Source organism: Opisthocomus hoazin, chromosome 3 (assembly GCF_030867145.1).
Source record: "Opisthocomus hoazin isolate bOpiHoa1 chromosome 3, bOpiHoa1.hap1, whole genome shotgun sequence".
Taxonomy (NCBI): Eukaryota; Metazoa; Chordata; class Aves; order Opisthocomiformes; family Opisthocomidae; genus Opisthocomus; species Opisthocomus hoazin.
In genome coordinates this window covers 59,692,831-59,714,898 of record NC_134416.1, presented here as the reverse complement: position 1 = coordinate 59,714,898, position 22,068 = coordinate 59,692,831, and the positions used below count along the sequence as shown (strand labels likewise).

The 22,068-nt window shown below is 37.2% G+C and overlaps 1 protein-coding gene across 2 annotated transcripts in view; it reads right to left on the bottom strand.

Annotated features, from left to right (window-relative positions):
* Nucleotides 1-22,068, bottom strand: part of ANKRD12 (ankyrin repeat domain 12) — a 76,137-nt gene that overhangs the window by 35,993 nt on the left and 18,076 nt on the right. The window contains exons 2-3 of one of the 2 annotated variants that reach the window (XM_075416465.1): nucleotides 19,013-19,150; nucleotides 10,211-10,358 (exon numbers count right to left, since the gene is read on the bottom strand). In XM_075416465.1, coding sequence (XP_075272580.1) covers nucleotides 10,211-10,358; nucleotides 19,013-19,099 — 235 coding nt within the window. In that variant the 5' untranslated portion in view covers nucleotides 19,100-19,150. Of the gene's footprint in view, nucleotides 1-10,210; nucleotides 10,359-19,012; nucleotides 19,151-22,068 lie in introns of those variants that run through there. The other variant, XM_075416466.1, reaches the window with a different exon arrangement.

Genomic DNA, 22,068 nt, shown 5'->3' with positions numbered 1-22,068 from the left:
CAGGATAATAAGCTACTGAGTTAAAGCACTTAAAGCTGTAAGGAGGATTACTAAAAAATTCTAAAAGATGAAAACCTGTTTCACTGGAGGAAGACTGTGTATGTCACAACTTTAATTTTCAGATAATCAAGTCAGGTGCTTAAAAAACTCTGTAAGATCAGCTAGGCAACTTTCAGCCTTGAAAACAGGTCTGAAACTGTGCTCTATTCTACTTGTCTCAAGACACCTATTAAAAATTAGGAAAAGACTTAATACTGGTATTTGTTAAGTAATTGGATAAAAGATTGTTCCTCTCAAACTCATCCTGTTACTTCACCTTAAAGCAATTTCTTCTCCAAAATTCATACCCTTCAAAAATATACAGCTATTTTATATACATAACTGCTTTCCTCTTATCAATATTTACAGAAGTTGTTTAATATTTCATGTCCAAGTTTTAAGCCAGGAGCTAAAATTACACATCTGAATAAACAGACCATTTCTAAAGCTATTCAGTACTTACAAACTGTCACAAATCTTCAGATTGGTTAGATGTGCTCTGAAATCAGACAGTTCTTTAATACCTAACAAATTTCAAAACTAGAATTTTATTTGTGTAATTTGGAAACTTTGGTCTATGTCTTCCATCCTTTTCAAAAGTTCTTCATTCTTCTGTGTGATGGTCTTGTAACAAACACAGGCATTTAGGTTAAAGTATGATAGAAACCAACTGATTTGTGATTAAGTGACTTTGCATAAATCACTTTTAACTGGAGCAGTATTTAACGATCTTAACATCAAACAAGTACAAAAATCTCAATGCATCACATTTTTTTTGCTATAACTTTTTTCCACAGATCTCCCTAACTTGTCGTTACTGTATAACTGTATTTTCTAGAGACATATTAGTTTGCATTTATGTGTAGCAAAGACCATCCATTTTCTGTAACTATCTCGTCCTTCCATGCAACTGCTCTTAACAAATTCTTATAAAATTGAACATTTTATATCTTGTAAGTAGCTTATATTACTTACACATTAGAGCTAAAATGTCTACCTTTTTCTTCAGAGCCCCTAAGATTACTACTTGAATATAAACACACTGGATGTAAAAGATGGCTCAAGGAACCTTAGTCACAAATTAGGTGATTTGGAATTAAAATTTTTTTAAAGAGTTAAAAAAAAAAATTTCTAACACCCACTGTCAAGAAGGAATGGTTTAAAGCATATTCTAACAGACTCAAACAACAGAAACATCTCCAAACTCTGAGCAAATCGTTCCCTTGGTTTCCTTCCCTAAAAGCCCAGGTTCAGTATCAGCTTTCCCAGAGATCCTGCTCACTCTCCTGCACCTTCTCCTTTTGGAAGCCTCCCTACTGACCACCATCCCAACAGACCTTTAACAGCTGGACTGGACTCTGCATCCTACAGTCACAGGTAATCCCAGGTGACCCTCCGGGCTGGACTACTGACCACAAAGATAGGGACAGAATTCAGTAGGGGTGTCTGTTGCCTGCTTTTTCTCCTCTGTGGCTGGCTGATGTGCTAACTCCCATAAAGCAAGCAAGAAGATGGAACGAAGCTGAGATCTAAAAATTACAACGGGGAATACGTAATAAATGAAAGGAGGGCAGGGGGAAAACTTGTTGCACTGATTAACTGGACTTGGCCATACTAAAATGCTAGAATTTGGCTGGGAATTGGTTGAGGCTTGGCTTGGGATTGTTACTACCAGTTAGATAAGCCTGGTTGGCACACTGATGTTTTTAGCTTGTTGTATAGTAAGTTATTTCACCTTATTCTTACTGTGACCGATTGCCATCTGATGAGACACTGTTCATCCAGTTTTAGCTAATCTTAGTATTTTGGGCCATACTGAAAAAAAAAATGTGGAAATACAATTAGGCTAAGTCAAAGTAGGGGATGGGGATTTTGTTTTTATTACTGTCCCTGTGATTATACTGGTTTCCCACTTTCCTTTCTGAAATGTCGACCTCAAACACCTGTATGACAAAAACTTCATTAAAAAAAAAATCTGTCATGTGCAAAAGCAGAAAATCTTAAAACAGAACACTCCACTGAGGCAAGCTTCATTGACCTTCTGCAGACACACAGAAATTAATAAAAACTACAAATTAGGAGCTTAAGTTCCTTTGAGGTTCCTAACCATGCCAGTCCAGTTTTCATTAAGCCCCCAAATGACTCTTTTTATCTTTTGATTTTCTCCACTTCTGCCCTAGGCCCTCTCTGTGGCCCTCCCTGTTTCAGTCATTTCCTCTCAATTAATTTTCTGCCTTCCTAGCTTTCTCTAAATCTCATCTTCTAGGCTTGATTACAGACACAGGCTCTAGTAATGCAATGCTCTTGAAACACAGGAAGGCACATAAATAGTGCACATCTTGAATTCCATAATGACCAAATAAGAAATACATGATTTTACAGAATAAACCATTATGAGCCAGACTATTTTAAGAACGGAAAGTTACAGATCTATGTGTACACTGAAAAAAACCCTACAGATTTATCCATCATGTTTAAAAAGGAAACAAGATCCATTTTACAGAAGCGAATGATGAGATTTTTATGAACTGCACGCATCTCATACTCCTGAACATCTAAAAATTCATTCAATATCCAAATCAACACTATTGCCCTATTGGTAGAACATCTGCATAGGAAAATTTAAAGAAAACCTACAACAAAATTGTACTGTCAACTTTTCACTGCACATATGCTGTTCTCTCTCCAAGGACAATGTACAGCATACTCTTCATCAACTAATTTAGTACTTCATCAAAAACAACACATTTCAGTTTGTCTGGCATGATCTCCTGTTTCTTAGCTTATGCTATTTACTGCTTATGATTCTTGTCTTAAAAGATACATTAATTTTCATTCTGAATTATTCCTTACAATTTTATAGCTATACTCAGCCTGAGAAAACAATACATCAAAATAAGTGAAATAAATAATTTGGTGATCTAACTTTTACTTTTTTACTATACACTGTACTTTTCCAGGTATTTTTATCTGTTGATTTTTAGGTTTGTTGTTTTTTTAAACAAATTTGTTATAAAAGCCTACTATGTAAATGAGTGTAATTTACTCCCATTTCATGTTTAGTGTTGTCAAAGAACATGAAGATCCTCCTCTACATATTCCAATGCATTTCAGTGGTGGGGCAAATTATTATTCTTCTATTACCCTTTATTACCTGGACTAACTGGAGAGGTGGGCCTGTATGAACCTCATGAGGTTCAACCAGGTCAAGTGCAAGGTCCTACATCCGGGTCAGGGCAACCTCTGCTATCAGTAAAGGCTGAAGGATGAAGGGATTGAGAGCAGCCTTTCCAGGAAGGCCCCACCTGGAGTCCTGCATCCTGCTCTGGAGCCCCCAGCACAGGAAGGGCATGGAGCTGTTGGAGCGGGGCCAACGGCCACAAAAATGATCTGAGGCTGGAGCACCCCTCCCATGAGTGAAGGCTGAGAGAGTTGGGGCTGTTCAGCCTGGAGAAGAGCAGGCTCCGGGGAGACCTTACAGCAGCCTTTCAGTACTTAAAGGGGGCCCGTAAGAAAGATGGGGAAAATATTTTCAGCAAGGCCTGGTGTGACAGGACAAGGAGCAATGGCTTTAAACTAAGGGAGGGTAGATTCAGATTCAGACTAGATATAAGGAAGAAATTTTTTTTACCATGAGGGTGGTGAAACACTGGAACAGGTTGCCCGGAGAGGTGGTGGAGGCCCCATCCCTAGAAACATTCAGGGTCAGGTTGGACAGGGCTCTGAGCAACCTGGTCTGGCTGAAGATGTCCCTACCCACTGCAGGGGGGTTGGGCTAGATGGACTTTAAAGGTCCCTTCCAACCCAAAGCATTCTATGATTCTGTGAGTTATTAACATAGTGTTTGCAAAGCATTTCTAGAGATTACAAATTAAAAGTACTAAATAAGAATATAATTTCTCTTACTAAGTTATACTGTAATTATGCCCTTACCAGTCAAAAAAAGGACACAATTTTATTAAAATTTATGTGAGGCTTCATATGTGTTTTCAGTAAATCTAAACAGCTCAATACACAAAATTAATATGATCAACAACATACCTTAAAAAAAAAATCTCAGGACTACAGCAGGTGCACCTGATAATCCATTTACTGGAATATGCCCTGTAAGAGGCTATTGCTTTCACCCCCCAAGATCTCATGCGTATGCCCTGGTTTTGAATGTACGAGATAAAACAACAGAGGATATAAGGGGTGGAAGGAAGCAAAAGGAAGGAGTAGGGCATATAAAAGAGAAATTTTTATACACAAAAAAAAGCCAAAAACTAACTTAAAAAAAAAATCCAAGCAAAATAACAATGCAACTGTTGATAAAGAAGCTACACAAATCCATAGAAAAAAATCTTATAAATTATTGGGAACGCACATTATGCTTATTCCAGAATATATTATAAGATTTGTTTTCACTGCTCCAAGAATATCATCACGCAGTACACTGTACTTTATTTAGGAGGAGAAGACCAACTTAACATTCAGGAACTTTGACTTCTTAGCCATTCTTTATCTTGTGGTAACAGAAAACTTTTCACAGCTGTGTACTTAATGTTTATACAAATTGAACAGTAATAACTTCCCTAACAGAGGAATAATATCAGTTTAAGAAATTAAGTTTAGGTAGGATTCAATGTATAAAATTGACTGTTAAAGTCAATTAGTGGTGTGGGGTTTTTTTTGTTTCTTGTTTTAGATTTTGAGCATTTTATTTTCAAAGTTTATGGAATACAAATGTCTTCTTTTACATTCACTCTCTTGTCACTTTTTGCTGTTCTTCAGCAGTTCAAAACAGAACATCAGGAAATTTCTTACTTGTTATTAAAAAACAAAAACTCTTCAAGTGGCTTCATGTTGAATTATCTTTATTAAGTAGCCTTGACAATATGCAGCCAAATCTATCTGGACAACATTCTTTTTAAGATTTTCCTTTTGCAATGTAAGCTTTTCACCTAACACTTTAAAAATGATTTTAAAAAGCCAAGTTAGATGCAACAGTGAGTTAGGTGCATTTGAGAACTTATTTGTAGAAGAGATTAATGAAATTCACTCACAGTACTTAAACACACTGGCATGAGAAACATCAGAATCACCAGTGATTATTTTAGGAGAACTTAAGCATGACAGATTATGTCCCAAAGCAACCAATAATGTATCTGGTTGGGTTTGGTTGGGTTTTTTTTGATAAACTACAAATTCCAAGTCAAGTAGTTTCTAAATGTTTTAACAAAATAAATTATTAAATAATGTAACATGTAGATTTCTCAAAACAAATCACACCAAACTAACAGAATATTCAATTTGGTAAAATAACCACTTTAGTGGAAAAAGGACATGAAGCAAAAAGACCAAATTCAAACTTCAGGGCTCACGGTAGCCTGGTTTCATGTAGAACTCCTATCATAGTGCAAATTGTAAGGAATAACAGGATTAAGAAATAGGACCATGCGAAGCTATAATATGAACTGCTTGAAATAAATGCTTCTAAGGAATTTATAAGATTTAGTGACCTACAGCAAAAGACTAATACGCTTATTACTAACAAATGTAGAAGACAGGTCAAGATGATCAATTCTGCAGATGACGAAGTAAGAGAGACAGTTACTGAGATCTGTGTGATTGTGGTCATCTGGCTGACGTTATTTTAAAGAGAAACACATCATGATTGACTGCTGCTTCCTACCATCAGTGAAAGAGAAAGATTAGTATGTGATGAAGAGACCTCACAGTATACAGTATACTGTACACTGTAGAGATATCAAGGTACTATTGTGATACCTAATTAATCAAGTTTATGGTATATTTATTAAACCAAACTAGCACACACATAAACACACATACAAACCCGGTTACGCTTTCCTGCCTCTAGCCCAAACAACAGTTAAAGAAATTTGTAATAGTTGAACAATAAGTCCAAATCCAGCAAGCAGTAACACAGTGTGTAAACAATCCCTGTAACAGCCCCACTAACCTCTGTAACTATGGGAAGCACAAGTATAGAAATTGTGTTACTATGATGTATGCATGCAACATAAAGAGGTCAGTTGTTTTACTCTTCTGGATGTCAATTAAACGCTAAAAGAACTATGACTGTGCCATGTTTATACTACTTTAAAGACAGAAATTGAAGGGGTCAGAAAACAAAACCAAGATGCTTCTACAAAGACAAAATCTGGAGAACATAATTTCCAAAGAATGATAACAAACTAGCACATTCAGTGTAATTGTAACTCTTGCTGTTCTTCCTGAATAATCAACTATATAACAAGACTACAAAACCAACCAAACAAAAAGCCTACACTTATCTTCACAATGACATTTTTTTTCCGATCTGCAACTATGTTTAATTATTATGAAAAATTCAAAATTTCTCTCTTCAAACTGGTAAGGCAGAGAAAGGAAATAAACTTGTCCTTTGCAAAAACAGCACCTGCCCGTTGTTCTTATTCTGATAACCACATCAGAGGTTATTTAAAAATAACCCTATTAATTAAATAAATTAACAAAATTCAAATAATGCTACTTAAGCAGTCTAAATAAGAGACAGCTTTTCAATCAAATTATGTTTTTGGATTGGGAGGCTTCAAATCAGAGAACTTAAAAAAGGTATGAAAAATGCTTTTCCTTCCACCATCCATTCTATCAGACTTAATCAAAGCTTGCGTGTAGAATCCTTCATGAGATTAACTTAAATAAAGGTTAAAGCTATACTGCAAAATTTGCAGTATAAATAAATTTGACTGCAGTATGTGCATATCGTATTAGCTTTTTGTGGTTGCTCTGATCGAATGGGGATGTGAAAACAGAGCCCTCAGTTTAGGATAGCCATCCAGACCAGGACAGTGTAACAGACACGCCCCCTGCACAACAGAAGAAACTGAGGACAGGATGCTGCTGCTTAAAGACGGGTACACAGTGCCATTTCAGGGGCTGGCCTTGCCCCGCTGGCCTCTTCAGAAAGCCACAGGTCTCCTGTGACTCAGCTCTGTGCAGACTTCTCGGCTACTGCAGGCATCTCAGCTGGCACTGCATGATGACATTTAGGCAAGTGGACTCGGTCCTAACCAGTATGAAATCATCAGGAAAGTAACCTAAAGGCTAAATCTGAAAATATTTAATACTAATTTATGGCAGCGGTTTCTTAGGCAAAAACACTGATTTAAATCTAAATTTAGATAAACAAGAGGACTAGGATTGTTCTAGACTCTTACGGGACACTACAAATGCTGTTTGAGTTCAGTCTTGCCAAAACTGACTGGGTGTAAAATTTATTTTATGGATAGTTTTGTAGGAATCAAATTAAAAAAAAAATTTCAAAATTAAGTTAGTATTAATTAATTTTATGGATAGTTTTGTAGGAATCAAATTTAAAAAAAAATCCAAATTAAGTTAGTATTAGTTTTGGCTGTCCATGTTCATTATCACTTATAGTTCCTAGACAATACTTCAATGAAAAAAACCCCACCAGAAAAAGAAGCAAGAGGTGGAATTGCAGGGGGGCAATTTTTACAAAAATAAAGCAAAAAAAGACAAAAGCTTAGTTTATGAATGAATACTCTGGAGATAGAACAGAGACAGCTCTAATGATGTAAAGCTCTAAAAATTAGGTATTCCCATTCTTTGACTGATTTACCTGCCTAAACAGGACAAAATCCAGTTATCATGGGATTTCTACAATCAGCTAACAACCCCATCATATGTATTGCAGATCATAGTTTAATTCAGTAAATGGTTTAATTAAATTTTTCATCCTAGAGCTACTTTTTATGGCATTTCTTGATTATTGTTCACCCAGACACATTTTTAGAACACCCTAAATCTTTAAAAACATTTGAAAATCAAACTCAGTAGTCTTCTCATCTGTTACAGAGACACTAATAAGCAAAGCAGTAAGAATATTTTGCTACTCTGAATTCTGAAAAAAACGTATTGGAAGGCTATTAAAAATAAAGCTATGGGGAAAGGATAAAATACATCCGGGAACGTAATAAACAGTGAGAAGAATGGAGTAGTACCACATATTATTTCAAAATCTTTTCAGTTGTGAATTGAAACAATCTTTGACCATTTCCCTTGAACATCACTACAGATTTTCAAAGTATCAGAAGAAAACTAAGATTTTTTATTTTTTTTTTAAACACTAGCACCACTAGCTGATAAGAAGCTTTTCATCACCTCCTCTTTTTTCCCTCTGTCCGTGGTTACACTTTCATCTCCAAAAATTTACTTACTTCTTTCTCAAATAACATTTGCCATCTCTGTACATATTTACCAGGGAGACACTTCTGTCAGACGTTACAGTTTAGTCCAGTGATGGCAAACCTTTTTAACGTATAATGCCAAGTTTGTGTCAGAAGCCGCGCTGCATTTCATCATCACTGATATCAGTCCTAATCCATGTCAGTGACAAACTTAGCACTGCTGTAAGTGGTTAATTCCCACTGGTCTAATCTAATTGGTTAGGTACAGAATCAGCATTACAAGAACTGTTTTTTCATCCTAGTAATGCTCCTTCCCCTAAAGTTTCTGGAAAGCTTATGCACCAAGTTCGTCATCTGTGAAACAGGGTAGTTGCTCTTACCTCAGCAGTAATTGAAATAGACAACAAGCTATGATGTTTGCTACACAGCAGTTAAATGCTATGTGCCTTCTGTTGTTACATTAAGTATTTCTTGCCCCTGCTTGAACTGTTTAACTCATCTCCCTGCTACAACCTGTAACAAAAAGATTTTGTAGTGTGCATGTTGTCTTTTTGTGCATGTCTAAGTGCCTAGAGTAATCGATCTTGTTTGTGGCAACTGTGACAATAGATGCTAATGCAAGAGAAACAGAAAGAATTACATTACCTTACAAGATGCTGTGACAATGAATTATTTAAATTGATGGGAGTGAGGAGAGATGACAAAAGATTTTCAACACAGAAAATATTAGATAAATGCTAAATATTACTTCTAAATATATTTATTTCCATTACAAAAAATAGTTAAGAGTCTAATACCAAGCAATGAATTTAATAAAGCAAATACTAGGAGTGTACTTCTAATTTATACATGCTCTTTTCAGAATCAAGTGATATCATGAAGAGTGTAAGACTCTAGAATTCTGTAAAACCAATGAAAACAGATCTAAAGCCAAGACTATTGTTTTGTAATGTGACTATTTCAAATTTAGATTTCATGCCATATTCTCTTTACAGTAACAGAAATACATATGTAATAATATCCAGGAGCCAAATCTCCTGCATGAAATCAATCCTGGACAACAAATCAACATGTACTGAGGTATATACTTCTATCCTGGATTTAAATCTAAGCATATTAAGGGAATTATCTGTTTATAAAAATATTCAATTGTACAATGAGCACTGCATAAGAAACTGTAGTACCGAGTCTCTGAGAAATTTGGGGAACACGCCTTCTGGTGGCCTTCCAGAGGGCATGGATACTGTTCTGCCACCCACAGCACTATTATGGAGCTATGACATAGAAAATGAACTACCTAGTCTCAGAGATAACTGTACTTTTGGAACACATCGAGATCCCTCCATCTTGATTTGAAAAGAGCCATGTTAAGAATGGTATTCTGAAGTCTCAATATCAGTTCTAATAGAATATGCTTAAGTTAGGAAGAACTACCAGCCTGTGCAGAAGGGGTAACCTGAACAGATCATAGGAGCTTAGACTGAAAGAAAAGTTTGCTCTCCATAGCTAGTTTCGTTAGTTCCATAACTTCAGCAACGCATTCTTTTATATGGAGGACAGTACACCTGCCAATCTTTCCCACTCTCCCTCCCCAAAAAAGGCTATAAAAGGCTGACAGCTGTGTCATAAGTCAAGGCACTTACATGTCTGTTCACCAGTCTACTTGTTTAAATAAACGCACCTCTAGAGATGACAATGGAAAGAACTATTTATTACTAAAATAGAAGCAAAAGAATGAGGTTAGAAAACAACTGGAAAATGTAGATAGATTATGCTGGCATGCTAGCTCTTGCTAATGATAGGATGAAAGCCTATCAGACTGAGATGCAACAACCAGAAGCAAGCAAGCAACGTTTAGACTTAGTATCCTTTTTAAGAGGGGGAAAAAAAAAATCAATATAAAAACATAATATACAATTAATTAAATTAGGATGTATTTTACCAACAAATAATTAGTTAAGGAAATAAAAAGTTTCTACCTGTGTCTGAATTGCGATCTTCATTTCTGGATGGACTAATAGTAAAAGGAAGTTTACGTTTCATGGAAGACTTTTCTTTCGTCTCCTTCCCCACATCACTCCTATTCACTTTTGGAGTTTTGCTGTAGGATGCAATCTTGTCCTTGCTCTAATATAAATAAAAAGTATACTAAGTAATTTTTGCATAAAGCAGAATAGTCTTATAATGTATACAGACTGAAAAGACTGCTATGCGAGAACGTATGTGCATGTGTGTAAGTATGTGTATTACATAGTTTATCTGAAAACTTTTAAAGTAACTTCACTAAAAAGAAAGAAATGCCATCGATTAGAATTAGTATCTTCTGTGTTATTTCTACTTTGAGATAAATCACTGTAGAACTGCTGTTCACTATTAGAGTCCTGATTAATAAGCAAAGGAACAACACAAACTGGACAAGAATTTACTAAGTCTTAATGACCATCCCAATTTCCTTCCCTGACCATAACATATCACGTTAAAAGCACATACTGCAGTTCAGACTGAATAGTAACACAATAACAGCAAAAATCCCTCTAACAACCCTCCCCTGCCTCCACACCCACCCTGCAATCAATCTGTACAGAACTCCCTTTCTATTTCAACAAGAATAATAGTGTAGTGTTTCCTTTTCTACAGCAAAATTTTCTAAGAACTTGGAAAACCTATGAAGAAGCTTTTTTAACTGGTATCAAATTTAGAAAAAATAGGTACAAGCTATTTGGAATTTTTAGTTGCACAAAGCTAAGATTTTTGGCTTATAAAACATCTTTCAAGATAAACAGAGAAAAGCCTAGATGGGCACAATATTAACTCATGTTTGATTACTTTGATAAGGTCAAAATATGTAAAAGATACCAGGCTAGTGAGAAGACTGCTTGAGACAATGCTCTGCAAACCCCAACATTTTGGCCTACCAATGAAGATGCAATGTAGACACACGTTTCTGTTCATTACATGCTTCAGAAACACATCTTCCAGCTACCTCAGCTATCACAACTCCACAGCTTTGTATCATTCTTAACAGGTGATTGGATGAAACTACTAACAGATTCATTTTCTAAAGGCAGAAGAGGCTGCTCCTTGGTACTTCTGAAGCAAGAAGTTAAAAGATTTATTCTCATTAGAGGAAAACTGGAAAATAACTCCAAGCAAAGGCACTATTCTCAAGGGCACCTTTCCTTTTTATAAAAACAAACACAGGTAAGAAGAGTAGTTTCATTATATCATCTGACACTGAGTTTGAACTGTTGCCAAAAGGGTAGGCAGAAGTGATTACAAAAATAACCTGCAAACAAACTCTACCATCTTCAGATTACAATTGTCTGTACCAGGGAAATCACAAAGAAGGCATCAGTTAGGAGAACTCCTGAAGTAAAAGGTCAATGCCCCCAAGAGAAAACCTTCACTCTGAGGCTGGAAACCTCAAACACATCCCCCCCGGCCCCATCCACAACCCCAAACCGAAACACAGAATAAATCTCACACACCAAAACCAACCCCACCCCCCACCCCCCTTTTTCTTACATGCTAGAACAAGAACATCTAAAACCCCTTAAGACTACCCTAAGCCCTTGGGAGATAACGTGTCTGTGCTATGATTTTTGAAAGAAGCTAATCCATCTAACACAACTGACCATTCACAAATACATCTGTAAGTTGACAAAAATGGATCCAAACTCCGTTAAGCCCATTCCGAGCTCTGCCACTACGTGAGTTTCTCTTCGGCCCAATCTCACCAAAAGCGCTCTCATCCCTTGTTCCAAACAATCCAATTATTTCTCATATGTATGTATGTGAATTTCCCACAATATAATAAAGAGGTACTAAAATTTTATTGCTTTCTCTCGAATATTATCTTATATTAGGTACTATGCAACAGGAAGGATCAATTAAAAATAATTTTAAATTCCTCAGCAGGCAATACTGGTTTTAACTTGCTCTGTAGAAAAAAAGGCAAAATTCTTGGGGTTAGTAATCCTTAAAAAGAATCCGTTTTTTTGGTACTAATCAGTAAAATACATTGGTAGGTGCTCAGACCAAGCTGTTTAAATAATTTGATAGCTTCACATCTTTTCTTATTCTTAAATTGTATATATGCATTATGTTAAATATTATGACTGATGTACTACTTTTGAGAATCACTGAGTATCAATTTTGTGATGATCTAATTAGGAGAGACAGTTCAAAATGCATACTTTCATATAAAGATGCACTGAGAATGAAAGAACAGGCTATACACAGAATACACAGAAACTGAAAAAATGAGTGTTTTGTTGCCTAGCTGTGGAAATAAACATTTAGCCACCATCAGTGGTTGACTTCCCAACCCAAAGATGTAATGAGCAGAGAAGTCTGTACAAAGTCAATGCTATTTAGTATTATCAGTAACAATGCTGAAAGCGAGATGCAATTAGATATGCAGACACCATCACAACTGGGAGAGAGGGAGAACCAAAGAGCACTGGCAAACAGAAAATATAGTTACCAGCGAATTTGAGAAACAGTCTAAATACACAACAAAACTGGAAAAGCCAGGATAAAACCAAGGTTCTACAAACTGATTAAAATAATTAACGGTACCATCAGAAGACTCCACATTAAAAGCCAGAAAACTCTTAACAGCCTCTTGGATTCAACTTCAAGCAAAGGAAGGCAAGAGGAGGTAAGCAAGCCCTGTGGGTTAAAACAAGCATTTCAATGTAAAGAGCGAGCATTCACGGTTCCAACTGCTCCTGGCCACTGCAAACAGCATGGACACCTCTTCTCCAGAGCCCATGGCAAGGTTCAAAATGCAGCATTAACAGGTCTATGTACTAGTTTAACGTGATCCACGGAAGCAACCTAAACTGAAACTGATGTCTTTTACAAAGCAACCTGTAACTTAGAATTTCTGTGGACTTTCTAAAGAGCTTCATTAATCTGAAGTGAACACTGCTAATCAAATAAAACACTGAAGATATGCTAATGGTCAGATACATAAACTATTGCTGCAAAGAGAAAGGCATTACATACTCTCAAGGTCCACTACAGTCAGAGAACATTTAATGGCTTTAGACTGCAACAGGAGACAAGCAAATGTTATTTATCCTTCTACTAAGTATTTAACTCTATGCCAGTCACTGTCACTAAGTATCAGAATAAACTGCCCAAGGAGACTGGAATTTCCACCAGGCAAGGCTTTAAAGAAAAGGTCTGGCAAACATCTGTCAAGAACCGAGTACAGCTTATTCTACTCTGGGGCAAATGGATGAACTGGATCTGCACGTCTCAACATTTAATGCATGCCTCACTGGAGGATGTAGTAACAAGGAAGAATCTTCTCTGTCAACAAAACCATACTAGTGTGCTATGATGAGGAACACATTTTTAATCTGTTCAACATAAAACGTCTCGGAACGCTAACAAACAGCAGTCTGGACAATTTCTTGATATCTCATTCCAGCTCTATCGTCTGGCAACTCTACAATCAATGACAATACACAAAAGGAGACAGACTGCCATATAATCTAGCAGATGTACTACACCCTCTTCTTAGAATCTGAGTCCTACAATAGTCCCCAAAGCCATTTTAATACCATGCAGAACATACTTCAGTATGTAATTATCTTTGATAGGCAGTAGAAGAATGCTTATTCTCCAAGGGGAAATCGTGCCTGACCAATCTGATAGCTTTCTATGATGACATGACTGGCTGGGTAGACGAAGGGAGAGCCGTGGATGTTGTCTACCTAGACTTCAGCAAGGCTTTCGACACTGTCTCCCATAATATCCTCCTAGGGAAGCTCAGGCAGTATGGGCTGGATGAGTGGTCGGTGGGGTGGATTGAGAACTGGCTGAATGGCAGAACTCAGAGGGTTGTCATCAGCGGCGCTGAGTCTAGTTGGAGGCTGGTAACTAGTGGTGTCCCTCAGGGGTCAGTACTGGGCCCAGCCTTGTTCAACTTCTTCATCAACAACCTGGATGAAGAGTTAGAATGTACCCTCAGCAAGTTTGCTGATGACACCAAACTGGGAGGTGTGGTAGATACACCAGAAGGCTGTGCTGCCATTCAGGGTGACCTGGATAGGCTGGAAAGTTGGGCAGAGAGGAACATGATGAGGTTCAACAAAGGCAAGTGCAGGGTCCTGCACCTGGGGAGGAACAACCCCATGCATCAGTACAGGCGTGGGGCGGACCTGCTGGAGAGCAGCTCTGCGGAGAGGGACCTGGGTGTCCTGGTGGACGACAGGTTAATCATGAGCCAGCAGTGTGCCCTGGCTGCCAAGAAGGCCAATGGCATTCTGGGATGTATCAAGAAGAGTGTGGCCAGCAGGTCGAGGGAGGTTCTCCTTCCCCTCTACTCTGCCCTAGTGAGGCCTCATCTGGAGTACTCTGTCCAGTTCTGGGCTCCCCACTTCAAGAAAGATGAGGAGCTACTGGAGAGAGCCCAGCAGAGGGCTACAATGATGGTGAGGGGACTGGAGCATCTCTCCTACAAAGAGAGGCTGAGGGAGCTGGGCTTGTTCAGCCTGAAGAAGAGAAGGCTGCGAGGGGACCTAATAAATGCTTACAAACATCTGAAGGGTGGGTGCCAGGAGGATGGGGCCAAGCTCTTTTCAGTGGTGTCCAGTGACAGGACAAGGGGTAACCAGCATAAATTGAAGCACAGGAAGTTCCGCCTGAACATGAGGAAGAACTTCTTCATTCTGAGGGTGACAGAGCACTGGAACAGGTTGCTCAGGGAGGTTGTGGAGTCTCCTTCTCTAGAGATATTCAAGACCCGCCTGGACAAGGTCCTCTACAACCTTACTGTAGGTGACCCTGCTTCGGCAGGAGGGTTGGACTAGATGACCCACAGAGGTCCCTTCCAACCCCTACCATCCTGTGATTCTGTGATTTGTCATTCACTTCCTGACTTTTGGCCATGTAAGTTCGAAGGCATAAATTCAGATAAATTAAAATTTCATTATGTTCTTACATTTATAAAGTATCTTATGTAAACACTAAATGGTCTATCCGCTGTACACACTCTTACAATTTTTTTATTTATGCAATGCTCCCAAAATGAGCAACTGAAATAAAAATACACATACACTAAAGCATGTATGATATAAACTCAGCTTCTTAACAGGAACATTATTCCTAATGATTTTTTTTAAGCTCTCAGAAGACCTAAACACATAGCTGATTCACATAGCTATTTACTGGTTGCTTGAACAGCATAATAAACATTAACTTCCACTGGACAAATATGAAAGATTAAGTCTCATAACAACATTAACTTTACTGCATTCCTCAGTCAACAGCTAAGAGTGCACAGCCAGTAAGAGCTACACACTGTATGAACTGTGAAAGGAAAACCAAATCCTGCAAGTGTTTTTTCTTTTATCTTAACATATTAACCATTGGAATAGTCTTACACCATGTATTTAGCGCAGTACAGTTTTTATTTTGAGAAGAATGAGGATTTTTTTTTTTTTTAGGGAGTGGTGTCCTTTAACATTACTGTTCATTTGTAAGATGCACTGTTTTGTATGAACATTGATTCACATTAGGCCTCCCCTGCCTACAATGCATCTATGAACATCTAAGGGAACACCAATAATTAAATTACCTATCTTCTGTTCATTTACAGTCACAGAGATTCAGCTGCATGAGTAGTTCAAAGACATTTCTGCTTCAGTAATGAAGTGGACACAGAAGTAAGAGCAAGTTTACACAGCAAAGCACAGAAGTGGTTTGACTGCACTATTCTACAGAAAAAATAAAACCCCAAAGCTGCATGAAAAATACAGTTAGAATGCATTTTTTTGTACTAAGGACCACTGCGATTTATGTTAGTGTTGAACACCTCAGGATCTTTTCAGGCTACTAAAAGACAGAGACATCTCTGATAGCACAGTGAATGGTCACTCACTGGTCGCACAATACTGAGGAAAGTGTGTGGATAAGAGATACTTTCCTGATTAATCAAGACACTTCCATAACAAAATGCCACTAAAGCAAAAATTTTACTTTAGTATGCCTTTCACCTGCAGCATCAATACTTCCTCACATCAATTACATCAGGCTAACAAATCCCTACCTTTTTCAGAATAAGTTCTAATTCTTCAAAGACCATTGTTTTTAAATTCATGGTCGCAAATATTTACTTATTGAGAAAAATTCTTGCTTTACAGAAATTTCCACTACTTCCTAAAGATATTTCACTTCAAATTATCACTGCTCATCTGGTCAATCTTTACTTCAGAGATTTATGTTTGTGTATGTAATACAGATTTGCCTTCATGATCTTCTGTTGTTAATCAGCTTACTTTTTGGTATCAATGTAATTAGTCCAGCATTGTGATTCCATAACTTTGTCATTGGTCAAACTTCCATGTTCCCCTAGACTTTAGTTTTCTAAGTAATCCTGCTTTCACTGGCATCTTAGTCTCAAGTACCTGGCAAGGTAGAATCTGACATTTGTCCGTATTTCTAATTCCTGTACTGGTGATCAGCCTCAAGACCAAACATTTCCTTGTTAGAGCAACCAGCTAAGGACAAACTTTCACCTTAACCAATATGACAATGAAAAAGTTTTATGTGACTTTTAAAAATAGAAAGTTAATTTACTCCTTTCTAAATCAAAACAAAATTTGCCATATTTCCTGGTGGTTAAATGAATGACAACCATATTCATTCTTCTGTTCCCTGGAACATTTGTATCTTCAAATGAATTCATATCATCTTCTTTCATGTTCTGTCAGAAGAGCTAGACACCTCTGTTTCAGAAGATTACCAAACTTTGGAGAGATTGCAGGGTATGGGGGTTACATAGCTCAGCAGATGTGACTGCTACTGTTATTAGCAGACAGGGAATAGTTTATGGGGATCAGAAGCAGGAGATGACCGGAGAGGAAAGCGTGAAGACAACCAGCAAACACTGAGCCGGGCACAAGGGTCACTGCTAAGGCAGTTCCTTTGGCAGTGGCTGCAGATTCAGCAGCCAACTCTGGAAACTAGCACCATTTTTCTACAACGGCAGCAAGCAATAGGGATAGGAGCCGAGGTGGAGTCAAAGGTGGAGAGTGGAGGAGGAAAAAGGGCCTCACAAGTAAACTCTTTATTTTGATGGATTTTTTTTTTTAACTCGGATTGCAGAGCAATTTGTATGTAAAATTCAAAGCCTGGGAAGGAAGTAATTTGCACTATAAAAATATGATAATCTATTTATATACACGCAAACCTACAAACAAATGCGTTCCAAGCATTTTAAGCCATACGTTTAGCAAAGAAACAGGGAAAAGGAAAACTTAAAGACTGACATATTCCAGCAAACCCACTATTTTTGCTTTGATGAAAGTGAACAAAAGATGAAAATTCATTTTAACCTCTGTTATAGATTTGCAAAAAAAAAAAAGTCTTAAATTACAAACAAAAGCTTAAAAAAAGATTACATAAGTCAGTTTTCCTAGCATGACCAACTATTGATTGTATCTTCAAGATTTTCCTGTGTCAAAAGGTTTTTTTTCAGAAATACTGAAGTGTCCAGATATTGAGTTTATAAACCCAGAAAATATTTTTTAGTTAAGTAACCTAAAATCTTCACAAAACTTAACTTATTTACAACTGTATAACTAAAAAGCCAGTATTTAATATCCCTAAATTTCACTGCAATGGCCTTCCTATTCTTGCTGCTTGTAGGTCCCAGACATTCCCCCTCCCTTTCCCAGTATTGAATGACACTTGAATAACTTGACCATATCCCAAACAAGGACCAGAACAACAAAAAAGAAAACCCAACATTTTTTCATCCCTTTACTAGTACGCCAATTTCCTTTCCCCATGTTACTCTGCTATCTTCCTCTTCTTATCTAAGACGTTTGAAGTAGATGCTGTATCTCCTAATCTTTTCCTATTTTTAATCTCTTCCTGTCTTATTTCATGAAGTGGTCTTACAGAGAATACAGACGTAAAGAAAATAGTAACAGTAAGTATGACCACACACACATACAATCTCCTTTTCCAGAGAAGACAGTTTTCAGCATGATTTGGGAGATAAATGGATTCTCTCTCCTTAGGGCAATATACAACTCATCATTCACAATGCAGAGTATTATTCTATCTTCTGTTACTCATTAGTACTACAGATAAAACTCGTTGTCTGTTGTACAAGTGTACTAGGCAGATAAAATGGAGAACTGGGTTATTCACAACTTGGCTCCAGAAGTTTGAAAATTATGGGTACTTCATAATTATGAACAACAAATGACCCTTCACTATTACTGGAGCTCCCATATTCCTTCATTCTCCAACACTCAGAAATGGACTGTGCAGTTTTTAAAGTGGACTCCCTTGTACAGGAGTTGCTCTCAACCCTTCTGCAGCATTTGGTTTTCAAGTCTTCCTAACGAGGGAACAAGTCCCTGTACCGCAAAGGAATATAAGAAACCTGTGTTTAGTCATTGGCCTGTGCTGCTTGTTACAGAGAGTAAGAAACTGTAAAATTAAGTAAAAAATTAAGTAAAACATGAATCATTGTTCTTGTGAGTGTATAAAGACTTCATATGATCTAAGATATGGAAACTATGCACTAACTTCCTTTTGAACTAAGTTGCAAGTCACAGTAACAGGCATAAAATCTGTTCCCTAGTTTAATTTACACTCAAACCCATGTAAAAACTTACACTTTTTTCTTCTGCACTGAAGATATCGGAATACAGATTCTTAATTTGTTTCTTCCCATTACAGCAACAAAAATCAGGATAGAACACATGCTATTCATTTCACTCAAATGGGCATGAATATAATTTTGTTACCTTTCTTGCAGTTGGTTTTTCCACCATAGTGCTATCACTGTCAGAATTTTCAACCTGAACTGTTTTTGCAGACCCAAATTTGGGCATTTTATAGCTGTTTAGCTAGCTGTATCTTGTATCAGTGGGTTCATCGTGTGTCTGAAAAACAAAGAAACAAAATTATATAAATATACACACTGTGGTGTCATTTTAGGACAAATGTTGTTACTGCAGTGGTAGCAGCGCTGAATAGTAGCTCAAAAAAAGATGACTAACAATGACACCTGACTTCAAGCATCCCACTCATCTGCAGCTCAGACCTTGTGGCAAAAACCCAAACGGTCTAACACGACTACTACTCGGGACAGTGTCATCAGAAAACAACCACGCCAGCTGCTGAACTGCCTCATCCCTCCAACTTACCTCTGGCAGACTGAACACTTTTGGGTATTTGATGGCTCTTGGTTCTATGTATCACTCCATTTAATAGGTAATAAGACCAGGAAGATGCACAATGTCATTTCTAGCAACACTATGAAGAGAAATTAAGCTTTCTAGCCTGGGAAACTGAAATATTGTCTACCCAAAATACTATAGGAAGGTGGTCAAGTCTCAGTGATTTGCTATCCCTTCTGTTGGAACAAGAGATACATGTTAGAAGAAAAATCTAATGCTTGGACCTGGAACTAGAAACCTTAATTTCCACTGTCTAGCAAATCAATTACATAAGCCATCACTATATACATGCATATAAAGCTCAAAGAGCTCTGTGGTGTTTTATCTACAGGTTACACCAAGTAACTGTTCTTACAGATTCACATAATTGAAGAGGTCTGACTTGCCTCTTCCACAGAATGAGGAGCCACTCTTCTTGTAAGAGTGCCTGAGAGGAAAGGTCATGTGAAAAGTAAAATTGCATTTAACATCATTTTAAAGCTGGTGATATTTTACAGGTCTTTTTGAATTGATGTATTATGTTACAACTACTTATGTGATCACAGTCTTACTGAGTCTTGTAGTAATTTTAGGTCTCAGCTACATGTGGTTTCAGGTGTGACATTTCTATTGTTGCTTTACAGTTGCGACTTTGGCACTATCACAAAGCAAATGTGTTCCTGTTATAGGACCAGGGCCACTATTTTGGCTTGACACAGGTAACTGACAACAGAGACTGGTATTTTCTCTTTGGCAGATGACTTTGAGAAAACTATTTTGCACACTAGACCTGACACACAAAATTTCATATTCAAACAAATTACGCACCACATCACCCCACCACCACCCCAACCACCCATCCATCCCCCACAAGACCTAAACTATGGAAAATTCCCTTACAGAATACTTTGCTCAGATTAACACCATTGTATACAACAAAGTAACATCTTACTCTCTTACTCCTCCAGAACAGGAGGGGAAGAACAAGAGGGGAAAGAAAATTTTAAAAGTTCAATCCTAAAGGCAGAAAATTAAGAAATGCTGCACTAAGGTCTGCTCTTTTCCTCCCTTTCCCCCACACCTGAGTTTTTGTTTGTTTGTTTGTTTTTAACATTAACCACAAGCTTACGAAAAACAGGAAGAGCTTAATTAAAAACTGTCTCTCTCACAATCTGAATCTTGTCTCCACAAGATACAATACTGTGAAATTCCTACTGTTCTACTCTTACCCAAGACGAGGGAAACAGTAGTGTGTTCCCTTCATTTATGTACTGTCAATAGAATTTATGCAGCCCTATTGATAGGGGGAGTAATTGTTCATTTTTAATGGACATCAAAGCACATGGTTATCTGCCTTTTCTTTTAAATTGCTTTTCGTAACAGTTGCAGAAGGAAAAAAAGGTTATTGGTGCAATGGAGAGTACTCTAGAATGAGTTTCCTGCAGTTAACAAAAACATTTCTTAATCCTAAAACAAACAACAAGTTAGTATCTTCACAGACAATGACTACTGTGCTGATTGCACCATATAGAGAGTATTACCATAGCAGCAAATATCCATTTTTTCATACATTTAAAAAGAAAACACAAGTCATAAATCTGCTTTTGCTCAGTTAGCCTCTCTAAAACTCTCTTTAGGTTTCATTCACAACAATTCCCGTTGTATACATCATCATGATTACAACTACTTTGGAACAGACCAATGTGTGAAAGTTATCTTTATTATTTTGATAAAAATATTTCTCATTGCATACACTGCTGTTTTCCTTCCTTCCTTTTTTTCTGCTACTTGACTCTCTGAAACTACCTCCATTCCTGCTTTGCTTCTCTTCCTTTCCTGGTTTGGTATGCCATCCCCTATACCTTTCTGGTACTGACAGTAAGGAGCCCAACTTCACACGTTTGGCAAAATTTATTAGCTTAGGCTTGTCTCCATTCCTCTTATTTAGCTCACCAGTAGGGGCTAAACCACAGGAACTGAACAAGAGTTGCTTCACAAAAGGCACAGCCTTCCTGCATGTCCTTTCAAGTCTTATTAAACAGAAATGGTTTATTTTAAAAAAATTGTAGACTAAAACAAATGCAACCTACAGTATCACACCAGTGCAAGAGGATGAGGAAAACATTTTTAGAACAAATTCACATTAAAGGTATTTTAAGATAATACAGTTAGCACAAATAATACACAAATGTACGTAAATGAAAACGGAAAGCATAGGATATTTCCATTTTCTTCACCACATGATCAAACTTAAATGTGAATTCATTCAATTCTTGACCCCAAGCCAATTATGTTTCAAATAGAAAACTGCTTTGGAAGATCACTAAAACTGAGTATCACATACTGGATTATCAAAGCGAAACCATCCCAACTATCACATTTACACTACAGGAGTATTTCCATTAGAAGTTTTATGTACCAAGTTGCTATTTCACAATCCCTTTCTAAAATATTTTTCCAACAGACATAAACGCTCCAAATACTTGAGAAAAAAAGCCCCACTTCTCACAAAGGGCAGATTTTTTTATTGCATGAGATACCACTATGGTCCAGAAATGTAAGTAAACTATTCAACCCATGATGACATAGTGTATATTACAATAAAATTTTGACCTGAACAAGTGATTTTACTGTCATTTTAA